This window comes from Neoarius graeffei, chromosome 12 (assembly GCF_027579695.1).
Source record: "Neoarius graeffei isolate fNeoGra1 chromosome 12, fNeoGra1.pri, whole genome shotgun sequence".
Taxonomy (NCBI): Eukaryota; Metazoa; Chordata; class Actinopteri; order Siluriformes; family Ariidae; genus Neoarius; species Neoarius graeffei.
The window spans coordinates 64,690,383-64,707,717 of NC_083580.1; the positions used below are offsets into that span (position 1 = coordinate 64,690,383).

A 17,335-nucleotide genomic window follows, 5' to 3' on the forward strand; every position below is an offset into this window, starting at 1 on the left:
CTGCAATAAACCTTTCACTTGCAAAAGGACGAGACTGGTGTTGGTGTTTTTCATTTTTCCACGACAACACCTGATTGTCATCCCATTGATTGAAGACACTAGACTCTAATTTCACCTTCAAATTAACTGTTAATCCTAGAGGTTCACATACTTTTGCCACTCACAGATACAGTAGGTAATATTGGATCATTTTCCTCAATAAATAAGTGATCAAGTATAATATTTTTGTCTCATTTGTTTAACTGGGTTCTCTTTATCTACTTTTAAGACTTGCATGAAAATCTAATGTTTTAGGTCATATTTATGCAGAAATATAGAAAATTCTAAAGGGTTCACAAACTTTCAAGCACCACTGTAATTTTGCACCAAGTAAAGTGACAGGGTTAAGAATTCACAAAGCAGAAGAACCATAAATGACCAACAGGAGTCAGATATGACAGCAGAAAAAAAACAAAACAAAAAAAACTACATTCAAAGTAACTGCCTCACAGCTCCAGATGATCTATGAGCAAAAATACATTATCCATATTTAATATGATCTTAGAATCCTGTTTTCTGTGAAGGCTATATCTCAAGTGACAAGCATCCTCAGGAGAATCGTGGTACAGTGGTATGCAAAAGTTTGGGCACCCCTGGTAAAAATTGCTGTTACTGTGAACAGTTAAGCAAGTTGAAGATGAACTGGTCTCCAAAAGGCATAAAGTTAGAAGATGACTCATTACCTTTATATTTTAAGCAAACCCTATTTTTTATTTTCATCTTTTACATTTTCAAAATGACAAAAAAGGAAAAGGGCTCGAAGCAAAAGTTTGGGCATCCTGCATGGTTAGTACCTAGTAACACCCCCTTTGGCAAGTATCACAACTTGTAAACACTTTTTGTAGCCAGCTAATAATCTTTCACTTCTTACCTGGTGGATTTTCACGCGTTCGTCCTTGCAAAAGGCTTCCAGTTCTACAAGTTTCTTGGGCTGTCTTGCATGCACTGCTCTTTTGAGATCTAGCCACAGATTTTCAATGATGTTTAGGTCAGGGGACTGTGAGGGCCAGGGCAAAACCTTCAGCTTATGCCTCTTGAGGCATTCCATTGTAGATTTTGAGGTGTGTTTTGGATCGCCGTCTTATTGTAGGACCCATCCTTTTTTTAACTTTAACTTTTTTTTTTTTACAGATGGTGTGACGTTTGCTTCCAGAATTTGCTGGTATTTATTCAAATCCATGCTTCCCTCGACCAATGAAATGTGCCCTGTGCCACTGGCTGCAACACAACCCCAAAGCATGATCGATCCACACCCATGCTTCAGAGTTGGAGAAGTGTTCTTTTCCTGGAATTTGGCACCCTTTTTTCTCCAAACATACCTTTGCACATTGTGGCCAAAAAGTTAGATTTTGATTTCATCAGTCCACAGGACTTGTTTCCAAAATGCATCAGGCTTATTTAGATGTTCATTTGCAAACTTCAAACGCTGAATTTTGTGGCTAGGATGCAGGAAAGGTTTTCTTCTGATGACTCTCCCATGAAGGTCATATTTGTTCAGGTGTCGCTGCATAGTAGAACAGTGCACCACCACTCCAGGGTCTGCTAAATCTTTCTGAAGGTCTTTTGCAGTCAAACAGGGGTTTTTATTTGCTTTTCTAGCAATCCAACGAGCAGTTCTTTCAGAAAGTTTTCTTCATCTTCCAGACCGCACCTTGATCTCCACTGTTTCTGTTAACTGCCATTTCTTAATAACATTACAATTTGAGGAAACAGCTACCTGAAAACACTTTGCTATGTTCTTGTAGCCTTCTCCTGCTTTGTGAGCATCAATTATTTTATTATTCAGAATGCGATGGAGTTGCTTAGAGGAGCCCATGGCTGTTGATTTTAGGGACAAGTTTGAGGAGTCAGAGAATTTATATAGCTTTGAAACCTGCATCATCTGACCTTTCCTAACGAAGAATTTGAACAAGCCACAGCTCAATAAGCTAATTAAGGTCTGGAACCTTGGTAAAAGTTACCTGAGAACTCAAATGTATTGGGGTGCCTAAACTTTCACATGGTGTTCCTTTTCTTTTTTCACTCTCTAATTGTACAAAACAAAAATAATACACAAATCTTGCAGAAAACGCTGAAATGTGTCGTCTTTACCTTTATGCCTTTTGATGATCAGTTCATCTTCTGCTCACTTAACTATTCACAGTAACAGACATTTTCAGTAAGGGTGCCCAAACTTTTGCATGCCACTGTATATCGTCATTTTTGAGCATGGAGGCAAAGACTTGCATCATTTAGTTGAGCGAAAAAAAAAATGGCAATGCTCATAATGATACAGGATCAAAAATATAAAACAGACACCGATACATGCTCTGCAGGGAGTCACAAAGTTAGAGAAGTATTTAGAACGTTGTGCTGTAACCTTATAGTAAAATATTTGCAATGTGACCCTCCGTAATTTCAAAAGGTCTATGCCTGTTAGATATGACCAGGGTGGAAAATAAACCTGGTCATAAATATAACAATAAACCTCTCTTGTTACATCACTTAAGTACATGGTTCAAAGTAACATTTGAGTTCAAGTAAAAAAAAAAAAAAAAAAACCACAGTACTTTCACTTCAGGGTTTTGTGTTTTTAAATATGAAATTCTGCATTTATTTCTGATCACAGTTACAGTAAAATGCCTTAATGCATTTAACCCTGAACAACTAAGACAACTAAAAAGACAATGTACGCACATGTTAAATAATTTAAATTCCGATCAAAGCCATTTCCTGGAAAAAAAAAAAAATCATTTCAGACACCAAATGTTTAGTCAACAGCAAACAGCAATGTCTGAGACAGTGCTGACAGATGAACATCTCTGGCCAAGCTTGGTTATCTTCAGCTGTAAATCTTTCAAAGGAAAAATGTGATAATCTGAAAAGGCATGCAAACCAAAGCATGTTTACCAGCATACAGGATGTTGAGCAGCATGTCACACCTGAGCAACATTTCACAGCTCAACATCCGATCTGCAGTATTACAGTACAGCCCCCCCCCAGATGTCACAGATGTTCAGTAGTGATTTCCTCATGTTAAATACACCAGAGTACTGTTCTAGCCTATAAACAATGCTCAGGATAAATATTTAAGGACCATGTTTGCAAGATAGCTACATGTTGCTAGAAGCGTAAGCTATCTACTAGTTAACAGACTCAGTAAATTTCTGAAACCCCAACAGCATTTGACCAAGTTAGCCAAGTAGCTAACATTACCTTTCTTTACATACTATTGATAATGGGGATGGTGCCCACTTCAGCATAGCTCACTTGGTGAGAAAATATTTCATTTTAATTACAGGTCTGTAAAAAAAAATGAGTAATTAATTGCTCAAGTATGTTTTCATCACATGAAATTTGAGTAAATATCACATTTGGATCCCCCAGAGCTCGACATTAGCACTTGCCCGATGGCCCGGCGATGTTTTTTTTTTTATGTCTTCCGAGCCAGTTCGGGCCGCTAAATTTGGCCAAAAACAGTGGCCCGGGTGGGCCAGTACATTTTTGATACAAATTAACAAATTTTATTACTCATATTTTACCCAGAATTGTGAAGAAATTGTTCGTAGAATGCACCTTTTCAATACGAGGTCTGCCATCTTTGTTTTCGTCACGCTCCGCTCGGCGGCAGGAGTGTCTCGTCTTCGTGCATCTTCAGAGATGTTCGGCGCTGTTTGGAAGCATCATTTTGGCGGGAAAATAGCATCTTGTAGACGAAGACGGTTGCGGCAAGGAGACCATCAGAACGGTGAAATTCAAATAGAAATATGTTCAAACTCCACGCTCCCCAACCTGGCCAAAGGCCAGGTAAACAGTTTATATACGATCATGCATAAATTGACTATCGGGTGTTAACGAACAGCTTCATTTTGAACTCGGCAGCCAATCAGAGCACACAACGTCATGCTCGGTTTACAACTCGCCAAATCGTAAAACAGCATTTCAACACATGCGCTTTAGCTTCAGATGGTGCAAAATCGTTCAGACTTTGTATATTAATATCAAAATTTCAGGATACACTGCCAAGAAATATGGCTACACATGTATCAATTTTTAGTGATTGAAGAATGAAGTATAAATGTTGGTTGCTATGACCAGGGCTTTGAACCAGAATTTTTTTCCTATTGAGGTATTTCACCCACGTGACCAAGTCACGTGACGCAGCCATTTTGGACGGCACGCTTAAGTCCTTCAGTGCAAGGCGGTATGAGATGGTGGAGACCTTTGCACATTTTAACAAGAAAGTAAGCTGTGATTCGTGTTAAATTGGATCTGTCTTTTATCACAAACACTGTACCCAGCCTTGGTATGGAGCCAAGGTTGTCGACAGAAGTCAACAGTTTGATGAAGGATGACCCCAGCAGTTTGAAACGGTACAAGGTAGGCTATGTTCACAACACGGTCTTGTTACTCGGGGGATCCGAGATCCCCTGAAACAGACATGAGATCCTTTGAAAACATGATTTGGGAAATGTTGGGGGGTCTCTAAAATATTGGCAAAATGATGTTTATTGACATAGCAATTGTGTGTAACGGGAAGCATTTGCATATCTGAAGTGTTGTGTTTACATGACAACGACTGCTGCTGCCAGGTTGGTTGTTGAGTAACCTGACTTTTTTTTTTCTTCTTGCGTGTGGTATCATTGTTGACGCGAGGTTGTTTTTTTGAACATGCCAATGCGGACACGATTTCCCCTGATGAGTTATGACTTCAGACGCGATGCGTGTGTGGAGTCCGCGTGATATGTGCGTAAGAGGCTTCTCATGTGTTTGGAGATCCGCGCTCTTTTTTTTCTCTTTCTTTCTTTTTACTTAATTTCCCTGTTTATTTCTGTGTCCCGTTTCTTTCTAGCCTCTGTTATTACGTTTTATGTCTGATATCTGCTACATGCAACCCTAGACAAATTAACACTGCCTTGTTTCACTGCTCAGATGGGTTAACAAAAACACTGACCCATTTACTTTTTGCTATATATTTTATCAAAATTGCGTTAACTGATAAACTAACCTGAAATGAAATGATCACTGCAAAGTCTGGAGTACTCTGTTGGCTCCCAATCCTGTCTTTTCACAGCTGTAATCCCTCTTGTCTGGGTCAGTAGTAAACCGGTAGTGATGTGTTGGTCGCGAACGATCCGGTTCAAAGAGCCGGCTCTTTGGGGGGCGCTAGTGAGCTGGCAATGGAGTAAGACCTGTTGTGTTGAGTTCTTGCCTAACTTTTCAAAAAATATTATTTTAAAGTGCACTTTCTGTAGTTTTGTCGCAAATCTCATTAATTACCGCAACCGAAACACCCTGGAGCAGAGTTAAACTGTCCGCATTACTTCAATGGCAACCAAGCTCCGTAAATATAAATACTGCGGCCCTAAAAGCGCTGGGCCCGAAATCACCGCGGCTCGAGGTGATAAGGTCAGCGATGAGAGGATAAGCGCGTCACAGCCGGAGTCAGAAATGGATCCCGAGGGCCTGAAAGCGGATATCATCTCCTCACTGAAGGCAGATATCTCCGTTATTATTAGAACCGAGCTAAAGAATGCATTCACTGATTAATTCAACTTCATTAAAAACGAGCTGAAAGAAGTCAAGTCTGAAATTGCTAACAGCACTGCAGCCATCCGCTCTGACATGGACAACATGAAGGCCGCCATCAGCGACATGGAGGGAGGTTTGTCAACTTGGTCGGGTGAGGTTACCATGCTACAGGCGACGGTTGCTGAGCTTAAAACAGAGTTGGCTAATCTGAGGGAGAAGACAGAGGACATGGAGGGGCGAATGAGATGATGCAATGTTCGTATAGTGGGAGTTGCGGAGGAGCCTGGCTCATGCTCCACTGCTTCAGTCTCTAAACTACTAAAGGAAGTTCTGTATTTGGATAAGGATATTCTGGTTGATCGTTCTCACAGAGGACTTGCACCGAGAAAGCCCAATGGAAAACCCCGGGTGACTGTCGCCAAGTTGCATTACTATCAGGACTGCATCGATGTACTGCGCCGAGCCAGAGAGGGAGGCCCACTCCGGTACAAGGGAGACCCAGTGGCTATATTTCCAGACTACACCGCGAGCGTCGCTAAGGCCTGGGCCGCTTTCAACAACATCAGGAACCTTCTCCGAGGTCGACAAGGGATCCGCTATGGGATTATGTTCCCAGCTCGACTCCACATCTCCTACAACGGAGATAGCAAAGACCTCCTGGACCCGGAGAGGGCGATGGCCTACATTAAGACCATTGTTCCGGCAGCGGATGTTGTGAAGTGACGACAGTGAGGTTTTGTTCTCACCTCCTTTCTTTTGGACGGACATTAGGATATGGACGGTTCGATAGTCCCACTCAAAGACTACTTACTTTTTTTATTTGTATATTCTTGATTTACATATTATAATACTATCGTTCTCTTATACTACGGGGTGAGTACAAATTTTTGTCTAATGTTTTTTTTTTTTTTCATTTGTATACATGCTTAGACATGTAATCCCACACCGATTGCTTAAAGATGAATAAGCACCCGAACTTGTTTTACTATTTGGTTATTCTCTTTGACTTAAAGGTCAAGGGTATAGAGGATCTTTCAGTTGAGTGGTACTTATGGATATCTTTGATTAGATATTTGTACATAGGTACATGCCCAGAGTCATATGTTTATTTATGATGTATATTCTTTCTATATTTGATTGTTTTTTTTTCCTACTCTTATTTATTAGATTTTTTTTTTTATTGTATTGCATGGGATGTTGCTCCACGGGCATGTGGCTTAAAGACTTGTTGCACTTTTCTTTGGTTCTACTTTTAAGTGCAACCAAAGTGCAGAGTTGGGCAAGGGCCAGCCTATTTGACACCAAGTTGTTCCCCATTACCATCACTTAATGTGTGGTTTTGCTTATGAAGGGTATTGCAGCCGCCGTGTTCAGTTAGGTGGCAGGGGTTGGGAACCTACCAGACCTATCTTGTTTGGCTATATTTTTGACTGTCTTCCATGTTTTAAACTCTGTCTTATTGAGGCTTTGGGGAGTATCTATAGAATATTGGCCAACATGATTCCTAATGGCTAATACAAGTAATTTAGGAATGAGTTCAGGGTGCATTGTTAACTTTGTAAGTTGGAATGTGAAGTCTCTGAACCATCCTGTTAAACGCAGGAGGGTATTAACACATCTTGGTCATCTTAAAGCTGACATTGCATTCCTTCACGAGACTCATCTCCGCACTACTGACCATCATAGACTGAGAGGTGGATGGATAGGACAAGCATATCACTCTAACTTTGGTTCTAAAGCAAGGGGAGCAGCAATCCTAATTAGTAAGAATATTCCTTTTGTAATTTCTGACACTGTGTCAGACCCTATGGGGCGTTATATTATAGTAGTGGGTCGACTGTACGGATTCCCCGTTATTTTAGCTAACATTTATGCCCCTAACTGGGATGACCAGACCTTTTTTTTATTAACACCTTCTCTCGGATTCCTAACATGGATTCACATCACCTCATTCTAGGTGGGGATACAAATTGTGTACTTTCCCCAAATTTAGACCGTAGCTCCTCTAACACTTCTTCTGAATCAAAGTCAGCACAAACAATCCAACTCTTCCTTCAGGCTTATGGTGTAGCTGATATCTGGCGTTTCCTCAACCCTACATCTAGGGGCTATTCCTTTTTTTCCCCCGGTCCATAAAACTTTCTCACGGATAGATTATTTCTTTATTGATAAGAAACTCCTTCCAATGGTAACTGCCTGTGAATATCAGCCAATAGTTATTTCTGATCATCTCATCTCATTATCTCTAGCCGCTTTATCCTTCTACAGGGTCGCAGGCAAGCTGGAGCCTATCCCAGCTGACTATGGGCGAAAGGCGGGGTACACCCTGAACAAGTCGCCAGGTCATCACAGGGCTGACACATAGACACGGACAACCATTCACACTCACATTCACACCTAAGGTCAATTTAGAGTCACCAGTTAACCTAACCTGCATGTCTTTGGACTGTGGGGGAAACCGGAGCCACCGGAGGAAACCCACGCAGACACGGGGAGAACATGCAAACTCCGCACAGAAAGGCCCTCGCCGGCCATGGGGCTCGAACCCGGACCTTCTTGCTGTGAGGCGACAGCGCTAACCACTACACCACCGTGCCGCCTATTTCTGATCATGCTCCCTTAAATTTGAAGTTATGCATTCCCAGCGCAGATTCTAGCTATCGCCCATGGAGACTTAATCCGTTACTTCTCTCAGACGATACTTTCGTAAATTTTATTAACACAGAAATTAAATTTTTTCTCGCCCACAATCAGACACCAGGAATGTCATTCTCTACAGTATGGGAATCGCTGAAAGCATACTTAAGGGGACAGGTTATCTCTTTCTGTGCAATGCGGAAGAAAGCTAACACTAAGCGTCTTAAACAGCTGGCAGATGATATTCTTAAACTGGATGTGAAGTATAGCCACTTGCCCTCAGATGATATAGTCAAACAACACCTATTGCTTAAAACAAAGTTTGACCTCCTCTCAACACGCCAAGCAGAGAACCTCGTTTTAAAGTCCAGACATAGTTCATACGAGCATGGAGAAAAGGAAGGAAAAATTTTAGCACATCAGTTAAGTCAGAAGGCTGCCAGTCAGTATACATCTGAGATAAGTGATGAAAAAGATCTAAAACATACAGAATATTCAGAAATAAATTCTTGCTTTTTTCGTTATTATTCCCGCCTCTACACCTCTGAATCGCCACAGAATAAGTCTGCATTAGATGAGTTCTTTTGCAATTTCGATGTTCCCAGAATAGATCCTGAGTTAGCCAATGTGCTAGAGGATGACATCTCCATTGAAGAGGTCACAGAGGCGATTGGGAAGATGCAAAGTGGCAAATCTCTGGGGCCTGATGGCTACCCATCAGAGTTTAAGACATTTTCAGTAACGCTTGCCCCTCTTCTTCTATCCGTCTTCAAGGAATCACTCTCTCCCTTCAACAATGCGAGAGGCAACTATTTCCCTTATTTTAAAGAAAGATAAAAATCCCCTTTACTGTAGTTCATATCGTCTGATTTCCCTTTTGAATACAGATGTAAAGCTTCTTGCAAAGCTCTTGGCTCAACGTCTTGAGGTAGCCCTTCCTTCAATTATTTCAGCTGATCAGACAGGCTTCATGAAAGACCAATATTCATTTTTTAATATTAGATGCCTTTTTAATATCCTTTATAGTCCCTCCCCATCTAACACTCCAGAGATTTTACTATCTCTTGATGCTGAGAAAGCTTTTGATAGGGTGGAGTGGGACTACCTTTTTTACACTCTTGAAAAATTTGGCTTTGGTCCAAAATTTATGTCCTGGATTAAAGTTCTCTACTCCTCCCCAATGGCAGCAGTACGTACTAACAATAATCTTTCTCCCTATTTTAAACTACAAAGAGGCACCAGACAAGGCTGCCCAATGTCTCCGCTCTTATTTGCAGTTGCCATAGAACCGCTAGCATTAGCTATTCGACAGGATATTAATATCAAGGGAATCGAGAGAAGGGGATTAGAGTGTAAGGTATCGCTTTATGCAGATGATCTGCTGCTATATATTTCAGATCCCTTGTTAAGTCTCCCTAAACTGCTGGGCACACTGAAAAATTTCGGCAAGATATCAGGTTATAAAATAAATTTGCAAAAAAGTGAATTAATGCCGATCAATGTATCTGCAGACAACATCTCTCTCAGTTCAACCCCTTTTAAAATAAACACAAAAAAGTTTAAATATTTGGGAATTTGGGTTACACATAATTACAAAGACCTATATAAGGCTAATTTTCTACCCCTGTTAGATGGTCTGAAACAGGACATTAAACGTTGGGATCTGTTGCCCCTTTCCCTGAGTGGAAGGATCAATACCATCAAAATGAATGTATTACCCAAGTTCCTTTATCTGTTTCAGAACCTTCCCATATTTCTGACCAAATTCTCCTTCAGCTCCATAGACAAGCTCATATCGACCTTTATCTGGAACAAAAAAAAACCACGGATACGGAAATGCATATTGCACAGACCACGTCTTCAGGGTGGTATGGCTCTTCCTAATTTTTTGTTTTATTATTGGGCAGCCAACATTAGAGCACTGATGTTTTGGATGTCAGATTTAGACAGCTCAAACACCCCTAAATGGCTAACCTTGGAACATACTTCCTGTGGACCCTCTTCCTTACCAGCTTTACTGTGCACCGAACTCCCATTAGCAAAGCAGATTTCTTATTATACCCTTAACCCTGTTGTGGCACACTCGGTAAAAATTTGGAACCAGTTCAGGAGAGCATTTACTCTTAACAGCCTCTCCCTTTTCGCTCCGATAACAAAAAAATCACGTTTCCTCCCTCGGTGTCAGATGGAACCTTTGGAGTGTGGTTCAGGAGTGGGATACATTCATTGCAGGATCTATATGTAGACAATAATTTTGCTTCTTTTGAACAATTAGTAAATAGGTTTAATATCCCTAGATCCCACTTCTTTAGATATCTACAATTGCGAAGCTTTATTGCCTCTCATTCCAACTGCTTCCCCTTATATCCCCAGGTATCTTTGTTAGACTCTATCTTCAAGATGGGGAAAAACTTAAAGCAGATTATAGGTAAGATATATGGCCTTCTCAATCTATTTAACTTGTCAACTTTAGATTATCTCAAACACAAATGGGAAGAGGATTTAAGTGAACAGATCCCAGATGCAGTGTGGCAGAAAGTTATTAGGAGGATTCACACATCATCTATTTGTCAAAGACATACAGTTGTACAATTCAAGATAGTGCACCAGCTTCATTGGTCAAAGGTTAGGCTGTCCAAAATTAGACCGGAGTTAGACCCTACCTGCGATAGATGCAAGCAAGCTCATGCAACTCTACTGCACATGTTTTGGACATGTCCAAAACTACATCACTTCTGGCCGTCAATTTTCAATACTCTCTCTAAAATATTAATGGAACAGATAGATCCATCCCCTCTTACTGCTTTATTTGGTGTCACTTCACAGGCTGTGAATTTAAGTAATTCTAAGTCCAATATGATGGCCTTTTGTACGCTACTGGCCAGACGTCTGATCCTGCTCAGGTGGAAAGACCCTCTTCCCCCTTCATATTCCCACTGGATCAGAGAGACTATGCAACATCTGAAGCTAGAAAAAATAAGATACTCTCTCCAAGGGTCTGTTTTGAAATTCTACGCAACCTGGCAGCCTTTCTTGGCTTTTGTGGATCAAATGGAAGCAGAAAATGTAACCCTGTAATACATATGAACCCCTTACTTTTATTGTCATATATATGGTTTTTTTTTTCTATCTCTGCTATGTTTGCTTACTTGACTCACCCTATCAACAAGTACATGAGATGACTATCTTTAATTTAGCGGTACAGGTCTGGTGGGTGGCTGGGGGGGGTCCAGGGATTAGTTTCTGTTTGTATTTTGTTTGTATTTTGCATACAGTGAAAACTTCAAATAAAAAGACCTTGTTCAAAGAGCCGGCTCTTTGAAGTGAACGACGGGAGCCGGCTCTTCGGTGGGAGCCGAAATTTTTTTTTGTCCTTAGGTGCCTCAGAGAGAGAGAGAGACTTTCACAAAAAAAGTTGCTGTCCGATTGCGTCTTTGTGTTGTCTATTACCATTCAAAGGAAAAAAAAGTAGCATGGTGTACGCCTACTTTTTTTGGTTGATGTCATTCACAGCTGCGAAAATACGAAAATTCGTGTAATGCTTAAAGCTGTGGAGCACAGGGGAGAGGAGTCTGTGAGGCACCTGAGGAGGGGAAAATCAGCTGTGTATTTTATATTGGTAATATAACAGTTTTGCATTATGTTTGTGAGAAAATAATTTATTAATTGGTAAGTAAGTTTTATTTCTATAGCTAGAACATTGTTACACTGCTATACTTTACAAAGCTTTACAATGGCTACAAAAACTAAAAAATAAAATGGAAAACATCCTATTGATAAAATATCTCATCTCATTATCTCTAGCCGCTTTATCCTTCTACAGGGTCGCAGGCAAGCTGGAGCCTATCCCAGCTGACTACGGGCGAAAGGCGGGGTACACCCTGGACAAGTCGCCAGGTCATCACAGGGCTGACATAGACAACCATTCACACCTATGGTCAATTTAGAGTCACCAGTTAACCTAACCTGCATGTCTTTGGACTGTGGGGGAAACCGGAGCACCCGGAGGAAACCCACGCAGACACGGGGAGAACATGCAAACTCCACACAGAAAGGCCCTCGCCGGCCCCGGGGCTCGAACCCAGGACCTTCTTGCTGTGAGGCGACAGCGCTAACCACTACACCACCGTGCCGCCTTGATAAAATATAAATGTAATTAATTAACTAGTTAATTGCAGCAATTAAATCAAAAATAAAATCTCAGGAGCCGTTTGGGAGCCGAAAGAGCCGGCTCCTTATAGTAAGAAGAGCCAAAAGAGCCGGCTCCCGAAAAAGAGCCGAAATTCCCATCACTAGAAACCAGTAAAAGGAGCGTCCTGCACGCTGTCCCTGTCTGTTGTGGCAGCCCACAGCACAACAAGCAAACACCATGGTTATTTATAGAGTGCTTACTGACAAATTAATCTATTCTAGGTGTCTGTAACACGTTTTTTTTCAAGCCGGTTCTCCCTCTCTGTCTGCAGCGTTAGTATGTAGCTTGACGTTCAAAATGGCGGACACCGAGGCGTCACATGACCCTGTGACGTCAGGTGAAATACCTCAATAGGTTCGTTCCGAACAGAAACGGAATTTTAACATTTCCGGTTTTGGGTTCCACCATTAAATAGACGTTCCCGAACCGGTTAGAACAAAAAAATTTCGTTCCCGGAATGGTTAATTACGTTCCCTGTCAGCTGTTCAATAAATGGCTATAAAATTATGTCTCTGTCTCATCCAGCTTAAGCCAAATGTAGGCTAATTCTATTACAACCTTCATTAAATAAGACAAGAAATAATTCAAAACAATTATTATTTCAAATGTTGGCGATTTGGATTCTCAGTATGTCTTCCCATCTACACAAACAGAAAAAGTGCCAAAAATGAAAGATAATTCGTTTAGTGTGTTACCAAAGGCTAGTCAGGCCCTATGCATTGATAGGCTAACAGAGGTTAACGTCATTTAATGTTCGCGAGCCTCTCATTAACGTGGACAAATATATTGATATCGTGTTTGAAATTCACGTTTTTGAATAACGATAGACTGCAACATTTACCTCTTATTTAAGATGTGGAGACGTGATAGTAGTCCACCCTCCCGCTCTCTCCATTCAGTCAGCGAACGTCACACAGGAAGTGAACCCCAGCGGGTAGTAGAAACTTGCGCAGGAGAAGAATGACTTTTTTTTATTTGTAGGCTACGGAAACTTTGAGGAACGAAATAAAAACCGGTATTAACCGGTTACCATTATTTATAATAAGCGTTTCTGTTCCGGAACATTAAAAATAATAAAGTTTCTGGTTTCGTTTCTGTTCCATGTGAAATAGAAAAAGTTCCCGGTTTTCGTTTTCGTTCCTTGAACCGGTTCAAAGCCCTGGCTATGACTGAAATAGAAGAACAGATAAAATAATGTGGTAAATTAGATCAGATCCCATATATTATTCAAATATCCAAAGATGATGAAATCTATCAAAATAGCCAAACTAGGTCTACATTAGTTCATTACAACAAAAATAATAACTATTCTGACCCTCTCTGGTACAACCAGACCATGCTAAACCCAGTATACCCCCAGTTGCTAGGGTATCTGCTGTTGCCATGGCAACGGTTTATGCAAATGAGCTGAATTTGCAAAAATGTACTATTAGTTCCCCCGAGGACATATCCTGAAAATTTGGTGTTGATATCTTGTCTTATTAAAAAAACACAACATTTCACCCCTTTTTGGCTCATCTGAGCATACCTGTTAATTAGCTAATTAACAGGTAATTAGGGTTATAAATCACCCCCGAGCAGGTAAGGCTTTGCAAAAATCTCACTAGATTATTCCCCAAAGTCCACCCTTTCAGGAAATGTATGGTTTGTCAGTGATTCTCATGATATTTTATTAATTAAGAAATAAAACTTCATGGGCAATAAAAATGCCCATTTAAATCCAGCATGATAAGGGTTAGTATGCCACCCTCACCTTTCATCCAGACTTGGGACTGGCCTGTGTGTGTCTTGTGGCTATTATATAAAGGTGTATATAAAAAGTTCATTGTACCTCTATTTCTATTAGATTATCTACAGTGGTGAGAATTCAATATCTAAAATGTTGAGAATATATGAGCCAAAGTTGAAACCATGACAAAAAAGGAAAATATGTCTACATCACACAGGGTGGGTTACAGGCAAAGCTTATTCTATAAACAAGTTAGTTGCATGGTGAGGCAAAACTTAGCTTATTCTAAAACTTATACAAACAATTGTTAATGTAAAACAGTAATCAACAGCATGTGTTAAACGAACAGAGAACAAGAACAAAGGAAATTTTTAAATGTAACTAAGAAATTGATAGAACAAGAAATGCAAACAATAAAATATCAATGTGAACAAACAATAAAGATATAATAATGTTAGCAAAATATATCTTCTTTTCATTAATTTCACCTTAAAATGCACCAGAACGCACGAATATGAATTGAAAAATCAAAATTTTCCGGGGGAGGGCCCCCAGACCCCCCTCTTTGTGCAAGCACCTATGGTGCTTGCAGCAGCTGCCTGCAGCAGCTGTGGTTCGAGTACCGCGCGCATTCGGGCCACCACATTTTCCATTTGGGCAGGTAACTTTTCAATTCCACTGGCCCAATGGGCCACCAGTGGTAAATGCTTAATGTCTAGGCCTTTCCCCAAATCTCCAAAGCACTATTCTTGAGAAACTTTGGTTCAAATGATAGTTCCATCAGATTTGCCTCGAAAATAACCTACATGATGTTAAACTGGTGGCTCTGCGCTTCATTACTTCCAATACCACAATTTACCATCGGGCATTAACACAGATTGAATGTAGAGGTACTTAAAACAAATTGTTGACAGGACAGAACAGAATTGTGTAAAAATGTTACACAATTTATTCCCAATTTGTATAATTTTCTATTTATTTATAGTGGCATGGTAAATGTGATCTTTTTTTACTTGAGTAAATGTGTATTGCAACGTACACTGCATGACAAATACATTATTTCTTGAAGAAAGATGGCACTGCAGTAAAACGCAGTTAATATTTCTTAGACAGGAAGTCTTAAAACATTTGTGTAAAAAAAGGTATAAAGAACACTACAATAAGTTATGAGGTTTTAAATTATTTTTAAAAAATGGGAGCGGTGAAATAAAAACTAACGTGAAAAATCATATCTTGAAAAGGTAAGCACTATAGGCTTGAGTACATCTTGTAATAGAACATAGTCTAGGCTTTTGGGACTTGACAGACAGAGAGAGAGAGAAAAAAAAACACATTCAACTAAAAATGCTGACTTTACCATTTAACTTGTCACGTACCTGCAGAAGAACTGGACTCAGCATCATGAATATCTTCATTTATAAAAAACAAATTTGTATCTAAGACCACATGGTTCAAGTTGTATTTTTAATCCAAAATTCGACATCACATCCATTATTTGCTCAGTCGAAGCATGCAGGTCATGCTACACTCCTTCATCCACTCAAATGACTTTGTCGATGTTGGAGTCTTTAATAAATTCCACAAATCTGAACAGTGTCCTGGGGAAGGCTGACCACAGACATTTCCTTCCAAAGAATTTCCTTGCTCTGAATACTGTACTTTCTAAAAAAAACAAAAAAACAAACAAACAAAAAAACATGAATATGGAATAAAGCCTATGGTGTGTATTTGGTCTCATGAGAAGAAATCTGCTTTGTTCCTTATTATAGCTGAGAGGGTAAGTGGGCCTACTTCCTTATTATAAGAGAACAGGATCCAGTTTTAACCCTTTCATGCATAAATTACTTAAAAACTTCAAGTACGTAGGTGTTTATTACATGTATTATTAGACTTTTTTTAATCATAGCAGCAGTAGTAGCAACATCATTCAGGTATTCAGATCTAAAATATTTTTTAAAGATTTTTTGGGGGGCTTTTTTCCACCTTTATTATTGGATAGGACAGTGTAGAGACAGGAAATGAGCAGGAGAGAGAGACGGGGAGGGATCAAGAAATGACCTCGGGCCGGAATCGAACCCGGGTCGCCAGAATTTATGGTATGGCGCCTTATCCACCTGAGCCACGACGCCCCCAGATCTAAAATATTTTGATGTGAAAACCAAAATGATTGAAAATATTACACTGTTTAGGAATGTTGCTTAATGCAGTTGATTTCAGAGATGATTTAAAAGAAAATAAATAAAAGGTTTCTGGTAAAAAAAAAAAAAAAAAAACAGGCCAACATTTGACAAATTTTGTGTAATTTGTAAAATTTATATCATTTATACTAGTATGGAAAAAGTTTTATTTTTACTGAAAAAAAACGTGTAATCCAAAGTATACTGAATGACTGATGCATCAGTTTCCTGAAGCAAAAGGGGGAAAAAAATGGCAATAGGTGATGTTGCAGGAAAATTCAAGTTGTTCTTTTTTAAAAAATTAAATAAATACATTCTTAAAACCTGTTTACAAGGCTTCACAGTCTGAGATGCTTAAATACAATATTTAAAAAAAACAAATTAAAATAAGTTTTGTTTTGTTAAAAAGGTATAAGAAGACCGCAATAAGTTACAAGATTTAAATTGTAAATAAACTACAATAGGAGGTTTTAAAAATTGTTAAAAGGTAAACACTGAAGAAAAATGGAGCGTGACCAAAAAAAAAAAAAATTCAGGGGGGGACAAAAAAGTTTCAATAAAATCTTCAAGTCTTGGGTGAAGCCATGGTTAAAGAAGCAGCTTTGGGACCAAAAGGTTGCCGGCACGATTCCCTGGACCAGCAGGAATGGCTGAAGTGCCCTTGAGCAAGGAACCTGACCCCCCCAACTACTCCCCAGGCTGCTCTGGGTATGCTGTATGCTGTAGATATGAGCATCTGGTAAATGCCATTAAATGTAATGTAATGTATTTTTAAAAAAGCAAAAGACATTCATTGGTAAATTGGAATGTAGAAAAGTTTGTGAAGATGGAGACATGCTGCACAGAGAATAGCAAATATTCTAGAGAGCAACAGAAATTAGATAATGGCTTGTGTTAAATTTCAGTGATTTACATCTTACATTTTCAGAAAAACAGCCTTAAATTGACTGTCCACAGATGTGGACACATTTCAAATGGGTTATTTTAAACTAAATAAAACACAGACCTGACCTCATGCATAGACATGAAAAAATAAAAATGACGGGCACT

At 39.6% G+C, this 17,335-nt stretch overlaps 1 protein-coding gene across 6 annotated transcripts in view; it reads right to left on the bottom strand.

Annotated features, from left to right (window-relative positions):
• Positions 1 to 17,335, bottom strand: part of st6gal1 (ST6 beta-galactosamide alpha-2,6-sialyltranferase 1) — a 94,592-nt gene that overhangs the window by 26,010 nt on the left and 51,247 nt on the right. For 4 of the 6 annotated variants that reach the window (XM_060936237.1, XM_060936234.1, XM_060936236.1 and 1 more), the window contains exon 2: positions 15,485 to 15,770. The exons of 1 other annotated variant lie outside the window; for it this stretch is intronic. In XM_060936237.1, the coding sequence (XP_060792220.1) occupies positions 15,485 to 15,523 (39 nt within the window). In that variant the 5' untranslated portion in view covers positions 15,524 to 15,770. Of the gene's footprint in view, positions 1 to 15,484; positions 15,854 to 17,335 lie in introns of those variants that run through there. One more of the 6 variants, XM_060936233.1, reaches the window with a different exon arrangement.